Source organism: Parasteatoda tepidariorum, chromosome 5 (assembly GCF_982258835.1).
Source record: "Parasteatoda tepidariorum strain Cologne lab strain chromosome 5, Ptep-v5.0, whole genome shotgun sequence".
In the NCBI taxonomy this organism is placed as follows: Eukaryota; Metazoa; Arthropoda; class Arachnida; order Araneae; family Theridiidae; genus Parasteatoda; species Parasteatoda tepidariorum.
In genome coordinates, this window is record NC_141759.1 from 95,874,944 (window position 1) to 95,885,199 (window position 10,256).

General features: G+C 27.8%; 1 protein-coding gene across 1 annotated transcript; it reads right to left on the reverse strand.

The window, feature by feature from the left end:
• Positions 1 to 264: 264 nt before the first annotated feature.
• LOC107455807 (m7GpppX diphosphatase) lies at positions 265 to 10,127 on the reverse strand. The gene is made up of 4 exons (XM_016073521.4): positions 9,631 to 10,127; positions 6,949 to 7,094; positions 5,051 to 5,275; positions 265 to 3,165 (listed from the first exon to the last, which is right to left on the reverse strand). Exons 1-4 carry the CDS (start codon positions 9,995 to 9,997, stop codon positions 2,893 to 2,895), a joined length of 1,011 nt encoding a protein of 336 aa, XP_015929007.2. The 5' UTR covers positions 9,998 to 10,127; the 3' UTR covers positions 265 to 2,892.
• Positions 10,128 to 10,256: the final 129 nt, after the last annotated feature.

A 10,256-nucleotide genomic window follows, 5' to 3' on the forward strand; every position in this document is an offset into this window, starting at 1 on the left:
CGACCAATTTTTTAAAATAATGTTTAAGAATAATCTTTTTTTATTTATTCTACAAAATTGTCACATAAATGAAATATTCCTTTACTTATTATTACTGTTATTTTTTTGCAAGTCCGTTTATAATAAAAGCATTGAAAATAGGACATTGTTGTACTAAAAGAGGCATTTAACATATAAATCTTCGGATTAAATTTTAGTTATTATAAATAAATCATTTTTTAAATATTTGTAAATAATAAAAAAGAATAGAAAATAATAACAATGTCTAATTACAAAAACTTTAATGTTGTTTACAATGAGCAATTTCCCAAGAAAATTAAATTATACCACAATTTTAAAGATTAAATATATTAAACTAAACAGTTCACGTTCACGAGACAATCATATATTTTAACAGATGTAAAGTACAAATGTATAATATAGTACAGAATTGATTCCTTATGAAAAAAACCCATTTAAAATTTCATACCTAGATTAGTAGTAGCATATGCGCCAGAATGCTTAACGTTTTCAACACAATTATTTCTATTAACTGTGAGTCATGATAACAACATAATTATCAGAGATAGATTCAGATAATCAGCATAGTTTGAGCCACATAAATAACAAATTATATAACGTTGACATTCATGAAATCACAAGCAAAATACAGAGAAAATTTATTGAAATGAGAATATATATACAAATGCATACTGGTAAGAGTTTCCAAAACAAACATAACATTTAAAATAAACATTGATGACATTTCAATTTATACATAAAATTTTTTTTTTAAAAATACAACATGATATATTCCAGAAAGATCATAAATATAGCCAGACAACAATGTTTTTTCATCAATTTAGAAAGAAAAACATATCATTTCTAATATTTTTCCTGATTACTAGTATGAGTTTAAAAATAATTATAATTAGAACAGATTTCATGAATTACAAAATGATACAGTGTAATATTATGCATAAGTAAAACGTATTGTAAGTACTGTGGCAGAATTTTTTCGAGCTTTCTACGACACACCTCTCTAATACTAATATCTTTATACAAGATACTTTTAAAAACAGTAAATATACATGTTACTAAATTAAAGTAACAGAAGCATCAACTTCAAAAAAAAAAGAAAGAAAAAAAAAATTAAAAAAAAAAAAAAAAACTTTTCGATCAAAAAAAATTATTTTTTAATTAAATATGTGATATTTTTTTATTCTAATATTATGGACGATATTCTCGCATTTTGTAGGAGGAAAACACACTAATTATTTCCTTTTACGCGTTTTGTAAATCATCATCACATTAAAAAAAATAATTAAAAAATCCTGAAAGCAGTAGCAGTAACTACCAAAAAAAAAAAAAAATTTATCAATGAAGAAAGCACGCGAATCGGACTCTTCAAAAAAGGGTACGAAATGGGTGCTTTCATTTCGAGATTTAGTTGCAATAAATAATATCGTATTAAAAATATTGAATTTTAAAAAATATGTGGAAATCAATAGTAATAATTGCATAAAAAAATTAGAACGAAAATTTTTGCAGAAAAGAAAACAAAATTTTTTTTTACTTCATTACTCTTTGTTTTAGATTATTCTCAAATGAAAACATAAAAATCACAGGCATTTTTTTTCTTCACTCCGCTATGCGAGAAAAGCATCTTTTGAATATAATTCTGAAGAAAAGATAATATCTTTCAAAAATTTCTGCACAAAAGTTTTTTACTTCCCAATGAAAAATCTTTCTGCAAGAACTCGTGAACGTTCTGCGACAATGTCGCCACGGAGATTGTAAGTTGATTGATAGGCTAAAAGGATGCATTAAACACTAAATCAACAAATTGGGAAGATTTCTACTATCATATATTATTTGTACACTATTTATTTTGGATAAATAGAGCCCTATACTATGTGGAAATATTTTTAAAATTATGCGATGGGGATGCAGCAATTTTTAACTAAGCAAAGGACCTGAAAAAATAACTAAAACAAAAAACTTTTTAAAATTATTTTCTTTTCTATGATTTTTTTTACCAAAATTAAATGGAGAAAAGTTGGTATTCAAATACTCAGAAAATTAAAATGAACACACATTTGAAATCAACAAATCAGATCTCTAATAAATAAAAGCTCCTTTAAACTTTGTGATTCATAAGTAATTGTACTACATGATTAAGAACTAAATATAAAAAAAATTTCTAAAGTGGTTTTTATGATATTCATTCTAAGAGAAAATGGAACGTAAAAAATATACATCAATAGTCAAGCTTTCTACAAACAAAAGCTTTAATGTTCAGATTAACCAAGAAAATAGTAGATCTCAAATTAATCAGCTCAATTGAGTAAAACTAATTAATAGAATCTCATATAAATTTTTCTCGATCAAACCGATTTACTAAAAGAAATTATTCTTCGCAATGTTGTTTCCTTGCACAGATACAGAAGCTCATGTTCACTTGTATAGTTATATGCATCAAAAACAAAATAAGAGATTAATGCTGGGTGATACTGGAATTATAATGTTGCAATATATTCTCGAAAATTTATAATCCAGTGTTCTATTTTTACTATTCATATAATTTACAATATTTTTACATTTGTACCCAAATGAAATGTATCAATTTGATAATTATCATTATCAATAATTTGTGAGATATTATCTAATTTTCTATTTATCAATAATGATTGTGACATTATGAAATTTCATATTTTTCATTGTCGATAATGATCTTTACATCAGTGAATTTATAATTATTGTTAATACTCACAACATTATGGCCTTGAACGTCTATAGTCGTTCATAGATCGTGAGAATATAAACAAAAATTATAGACAAAAAATATCGATATATCACCCAGTTCTATAAAGATATACGATACGACATTTTAATTTGACAAAATATGACATTTTATTTATCAACAAAACCAGCTTCTTTCATTTTCTGAAGCAAAGGATCATTTTCTCTCAGCAAATAAGTTAATGTCACATCTTGATAATAGGAGGCACTTAGTTCTATATTGTTAATGACAGTGTCTAACAAATGAGCCCTATTGAACTGATTTCCAGGCACATCTGTGTCAGCACTTGTGAAATGAACATGCAGATGATAATAGGATGGCTGATAATGTAGGTATATTCTAAGTTTTTCAGGAACAATGCTGTATTTCTTTGAAATTGCCGCCTGTAATAAAAAAAAGACTTGTAACATCATGCAAAATATTTGACATTATTTACACTTAGATTATCTACTTAGAATTTTAGAAAATAATAGATCCACTTATAGAAACTGAATGTTAACTTTCAATATATATATATATATATATATATATATATATATATATATATATATATATATATATATATATATATATATATATATATATATAAATAAATACAAGAAAACACTAAGAAAGTTAAGAAAAACAATAAGTATCATTTATTGCGCTTAAGCTGCAGGTAAACAGCACTCATTAAATAAGTTCAAAATGAAGAATAAAACAAAGAAAAATTATAGACATATGAAAAAAAGGGGGTGGGAAATAATAAGTAAAAAAAATAAATAAAATAACAAACAACATTTTATTTAAAAAAAAAAAAAAGAAGAAAAAAAAGTGAAATGTTAATTAAAAAACCGGAAAAAAAGCCAGAAAAAAAAGATATAATCTTTTCTTCAGCCCACACGATTATATCCGCAAAACAGAGTGCTTTCTGATATTGTATCAATAAAGCCAAAGCAAAATATATTAATACAATAGTGTGAGGAGCACTCAAAAATTTTTTTTTATAAAATAACTACATAAAAATAGATCATAAAAAGTAAATATAACATGTAAAAACAGATAATAAAATAAAATAAAAAGAAAAAATAAAATAAATTTGGCTTTATTGATACAATATCAGAAAGCACTCTGTTTTGTGGATATAATCGTGTGGGCTGAAGAAAAGATTATATCTTTTTTTTCCGGTTTTTTAATTAACATTTCACTTTTTTTTTTTTTAAATAAAATGTTGTTTGTTATTTTTTTTTTACTTATTATTTCCCACCCCCTTTTTTTCATATGTCTATAATTTTTCTTTGTTTTATTCTTCATTTTGAACTTATATATATATATATATATATATATATATATATATATATATATATATATATATATATATATATATATATATATATATATATATATATATATATATATATATATATATATATATATATATATTAACACTGACATTTTTTATAATAATAATAAAAAGGTTTTCTTTTAAAAGTCATTTCAGCAACTGTTCTAAAAAATAAATGTATATGTTTTACCTAAGTGATCAAATATAATGAAATTAACATAACATTTGATATTCAATATAATTATCCTCTCTGGAGGGACCAGGGTTCAATTCTTGACACTGCTAACATCAAGAAGATGTGATAAACATTTTCGTAAAATCTGTAGAATCAAAAGTCTTGTGTTCGGTCGCTGAGCAGTACCATGGATATAGGGATCAGATCCTTATAACGAAGACTAAATTGAGAAATTGGCCTTATGAATAAATAGTGGTGCCATCTATTAGTGAGGTCCCGAGTTAAAACATACTTCACTCTTGCGGTGCTCTCTAGTCAAACAGAAGAAGCACCTACTTGACTTAATTCGCAAAACGCCTATGGCTGGCGAGCTTGGCTTCAATAATCTCACCGAACCCAGCTCAGTAGACACACATGCGGACTCACAAGTATTTCATAAAGCATGTAAAATGATTGGCGCTTTCACAAGCGAATGACCACCGGCACACCGAAATAGATTGTAGTTGAATGAATTGTGAAAAATTTGAATAGAACAATGTGAGAAACACGGTTTTTAATAATACATGGCGAAAATCGACATTAACTATTCGAAAATCTTATTTTTGAAAAGGGAAAATTAAGCACTTTTTAAAAACATCCAATGAAAAAAGCACTTTTAAGGGCTTTAAAAAAACGAAAATAAGCACATTTAAGCACTTTTTAAAAACGCTACGCACTATGTAGTTGATTTCACAAAACAAAATTTATTATGACACGAAATTACACTTACTAATCCTTTAGTCTTAATGTTGTTCAACAATGGAAGATGAGATACAGTGAGATCTCTTAGAGACTTAATGTTTTTTGTATGACACATAGCAAGGAGATAAATAGAACCCTTCTTGACATCGTTCCATTTTAAGTCTGGAATCAATATAAATCCCAGATCTTTGTCAGAATCTTCAAACGTTATCCTCTCAGATTCACTTTTATGCTCTAAAATATTATAAACCCACTGAAAAGAAAAAATAAACATTAACAATCAAAGTATTAACGACTAAATAAATACAGCTAAAATTCTTTGATGAAAAATTAGACAATCATGTTACATACCCTGTGGCATGTATTTTTTTGAGCTACCTGCGACTACACTCTCTAGCACTTATATCTTTCAGCAAGATACTTTTAATACTAACAAACGTATATGTTACTAATTTAAAATAACAAATATGCTGTGTTAACAAAAAAAATAAATTATTTTCTTAATTGAACATGTAAAAGTTTTTATTTTAATATTATGGGTGCAGGGGTCTGTCTAGGTTCTTCTGTAAGGTACCTATTTTGTGAAAATTTAACATAATTTGTGAAAATTAAAAATTATATCAACACAAAAATGTGGTAAAAATATGGATTTATCGTTTCTTACGGGATACAAAAATAAAATTTTAAGAAAAAGTATTTTGTGAAATTTTCCTTAAGTTGAATTTGTGAAGGTACCGCTAAAAGGTAGTAAATTTGGCCTGGGCAGAGCCCTGGGGTGATATTCTCGCATTTTGTTGGGGGGTAAACGAAAAATATTATTTACTTTTTCGCATTTTGTAAATAATCATCACAATAAAAAAATTCTTAAATATCACGAAATCCGTAATAATAATTGCAACAAAAAAAATATATATATATGATACCATGATAAAAATATGATATAAATACCATGGCTCAAGGGCAAAACGATGGTGATGGTCGCTGAATGTTACAGAGCTCTTATAGAAAGGCTTCATTTGAGAAACAAAAAATTTTCGTTTGCAAAATTGTTTAAGAATGTAGAAATAAAGAATGCAATTAAATTTAATGTTGATTTGTTGGTCGGAATTGCTAAAATTTATTGAGCTACCAAAAAACAAATTGTCAGTGGTCCGATTCTAGCAATCGATGTAAAAAAACATTAAGCTGTTTTGATTATAGAATATAATATTTCTTCATAACTATGAGCATTATACATTCTTTGTATTGTAATTTTTTTAAATAATTAATTTAACTTCATAAAAATAAAATCTAATCAAAACAAATAAACGGACCAGTGAAAATGAGTTTGGAATGGACTAGAAATATTTTTTATTTACTGTGCCAGGTTACCATTCATTCTAATTCTTAAATTTCTATCCCCGTAGTGAGAAAAATCATCAAAACTTCATAAATGAGTATTGATTACCTTTAAAATATGAATAACTAATAATGATTCAGAAGTCATTAAATGTGGACAGTAAATATTCCAATATTTACATCAATACATTATGCAATCCTGAAACTTTAATAAAATGTTATACATTTACTATATACATATTTAATTAAGTTTTCTTTTTAACAATGCAACTAATTTTTACATACACACACACTGTTATTTTTAAATTTCATGGTTTTCATTTAACAAAACAAAAAACAAAAAAAAAAGTTTTATTTGAAGGACCATAAGCTCAGCAAAACTAATTACTTTTAAGCCATCTAATAGCATAATCTTATAGCGGAAAAGGAATAAAAGTATTATTTTATTATATTGTTAAATAAATATGGTATAAGTAATGTTTTTATACATTTATTAAAACTTACGATATGATAAGATCTGCTGAGATGTAAAGACAAATAACAAAGAAAAGTAAAGTTTACTTACTTAACAATTACCCTAAAACTTACTTGAATTGAAAATTTTTGAGATTCAATATAGGGCAGAACAACAGTTTTGTATGCATCTGGAGTTTCATGGACGACAAACATATGTTGCTCAGTATATTTTTCAATATGCTTGTTAGTCGCAGGACAAATAACTGTAGCTATGATGTCTAAAAAAATATAACAAAATAATTATCTTATTCAGAAAAAGGTCATTCAAAATAATAAGTATCTGAATATATTGAATGATTTCTTATCTACGAAGACTCTTGTTAGATGAAATACATCAGGGGTCTGTCCAGACATTTTGTGAAAGGTCCTGTTTTTGTAAAATTGTGAAAAAATTACTTAGGGAAACTTGGAAAACTTATTTCGTTTCGAATCGTCTTACCTTTTTTTCCCCGCGGGAAGGATTTATTCGATTAACAAAACAATAATGAAGATAAACAAATTTGTGAAGGGTCCGATTAAAAGATATATTATTTTGTGAAGGGTCCGTTTTTAAGTTAAAATATTTTGTGAAAGGTCCGTTTCTATGAAAAGATATTTTGTCAAGCAGCCAACTCATTCTCATGTTCTGCTGGAATATAAGAATATAAGTTCCCGCATGGGTTACTTTTGCTGGATTTTGCAACTTCATAAAGTGAGAGTGTAAAGTTAAGTAAGGTATGTCAACAGCTCTGGCAGCAGCTCTCAGACTGAAATTTTCATTTTCAATAATTAAAAGAAATTCACTAATTTTGCTTTCTAAAAGCTTAGTATCCTTTTTAGGCTTATAATTTTTCACCATATTTATATTAGGCTAATTTATAAACTTAAAAATTATTCTAACAATGTACACACATAAAATTAAGATAAAAGCAAGGTAAGACAAACCAGAAATGATGCAAACCAGAACACATTTGTCTTGTATACAGTTAAAAACAAATTTTGTGATTACAGTTAAAATAATATTTCATAGTTGTTCCACTTAATAAATATGAACTGCTATTTAAGAAAAGGCAGTTAGCTATTTATTAGTTATTTTTAATACTATTTATAAAAAGAGATGACAATGATCAAGAATTACCCCAGTGATCAATAATTAATCCATCTGTAGGGGGCAACATTTGATATAGTTTCCTATAATCAATTATAATTTTTACAGTAGATGTGAAACAATTAAACAAAAGCTTACACTATTGCCATATCAAAGCACCTAACAGAGCGACTGTAATATGTTTATTTTTACTGACAAGGAGAAAGGTGCAGTATTAGCAATGCTTACATAACAGATTAAAATTCCCAAATTTTCAATAGCTTTTTAAAATGTAAAAAAAAAATATATATATATATATTTATAAATTGTAACAAAAAACTATAATTGGAAAAATTGCAAATCTGGAATTACATTCAGGAAAAGAAAAAGCTGCAAAAAATTTCTATGATGAATTTCAGAATCTTGACCAAAAAAGGAAAACACAAAAGATTTCTAAAGAAAATTCGGGGTTATTTCTATATTGTCATCTGCTGTATCAATTATAAATGCAAAGGTGCTAAATGGAGTTTAAACTTGCAAATTATATTAAAAAAAAAAAAAAAAACACATAGTTATTTGATTGGGGGTGTCTATGAGTTATACAACTTGAGTTGGTCCTCTTCTGTGACTTTTTTTTTTCTCTTTTAATTTCTCGCAGACAGCTGTCTGAAAGTTGCAAGACTTGCCGATCATTCTGCTGCAATACAGAATACAGAAATCTTCTCACAATACAGAAGTCTTCCCAAATATTCGACTTAAAATTTTGAAAAAAAGAAAGAAATTACAATTTTTTTGTGTGCAATTTTACATCTTTCATTTGAATTTAATTCTAAAATTAGAGTACTCTAACAATTGTTAAAGTAAAACTCAATGGGGTATTGTAATTATTTTTAAGCATGGAGGGAGTTAGGGGAGATTTCCGTAACATGAGCTGCGGCAGAATAATCCCCAAGTCTTAGAAACTTCCAGGCAGTGGCCCGCGAGAAACTAAAAACAAAAACATCACAGAAAGGGACTAACTCGAAAGGTATAACTTGTAGTCACCCTCAGGCAAACATCTACATATTTATTTTAAAAAATTTGCAAGTTTAAAATCGATTTGGCACCTTGGCTATTGTAGTTGGCGCAACAGATCACGATACGGAAATATCTCGGGAGTTTCAGATTTTCTTCATCTTGGCTGACAATAAAGGAGTCTAAAATTTTCATAAGTTTGCTTATGTGAGGCTCGATGGCTCAAGGGATAGAGCAATCACCGTCCAATGGGGCGAACCGGGTTCCAATCTCAGTCGATATGAATTCCGCATCTGGCTTGCACCGACCACAGTGCTGACGTGAAATATCCTCAGTGGTAGATGGATCATGGTTTAGAGTCCCCTTGCCGTCAGGCTAACCGTGGAAGGTTCTCGTGGTCTTCCACTCCATGTAACGCAAATGCAGGTTAGCTCCATCAAAAAGTACTCCACAAGGGCAAATTTCTCCCAATACTCGATCCAGGAGTTCCCTTGTCTTCTGGATTGGGTTCAAAATTACAGGGCTACGGAAATTGGGTCGGCTGTTCAACGACGGATATAAATTATAAAATAAAGTATGCTTAGGTAATATTTGAAATTAGGATAAACTGTTTAAAGTTGTATAATATAGGTCGCTAAATGGCAACATGAAAAAATGAGCACAGCATATCTTACCTCCTCTTTCAACATTAGGATAGCAGGCATAATTTACTTCATTCGGTTCAGAGGCAACACTTGGCTTTAAATTTAAAGCTAGATCGGCAGACTTCAGAAATCTTTCAACATTTTCTTTTTCAAAAGAAGACTTCTCAAGTAGCAAAACAGCTTTATCACTAACAGGATCGAATGAGCCCTCTACAAATATAGATTTAGATTCTTTGTTGTCGAATAAAACTTCACGCATTTTAAAGTCACTGAAAGAGTTTATTCTAGTGTGTGCGCTCAAATCTTCAGCAACAGCGTCAGGTGATTGAAGCTCCTCTTCAGTGGATAATTTGATCCGTTTACGACTAACATCATCTGATGAATCTACGTCAGACATGTTATTATTTTATAAATACAATTAAATCTTCACAATAATAAAATCAAAAGTAATTTCACTTGTTGAAAAAGTAGCGTACATCGATAGACAAAACGCTCAACAATCGCGGGACTGTAATGTTAAATAAAACTTACTAAAGCTCTTGTTTATACGCTTTAATTACACTTGATAAAGAAATTATTTTTTTAATCTATAAATACATTTGTTGAAATATGTGTGGTTTTCACTTGATATAAAATATTAGTTTAGTGTTGAAAAT

Excerpts from the sequence above, each read along its gene's own strand:
- LOC107455807 (XM_016073521.4), bottom strand. The coding sequence starts at position 9,997 with ATGTCTGACGTAGATTCATCAGATGATGTTAGTCGTAAACGGATCAAA. Across the intron at positions 7,095-9,630 it reads TCCTAATGTTGAAAGAGGAG|ACATCATAGCTACAGTTATT; the intron begins GTAAGATATGCT and ends ATATTTTTTTAG. Across the intron at positions 5,276-6,948 it reads CTCAAAAATTTTCAATTCAA|TGGGTTTATAATATTTTAGA; the intron begins GTAAGTTTTAGG and ends TTTTCTTTTCAG.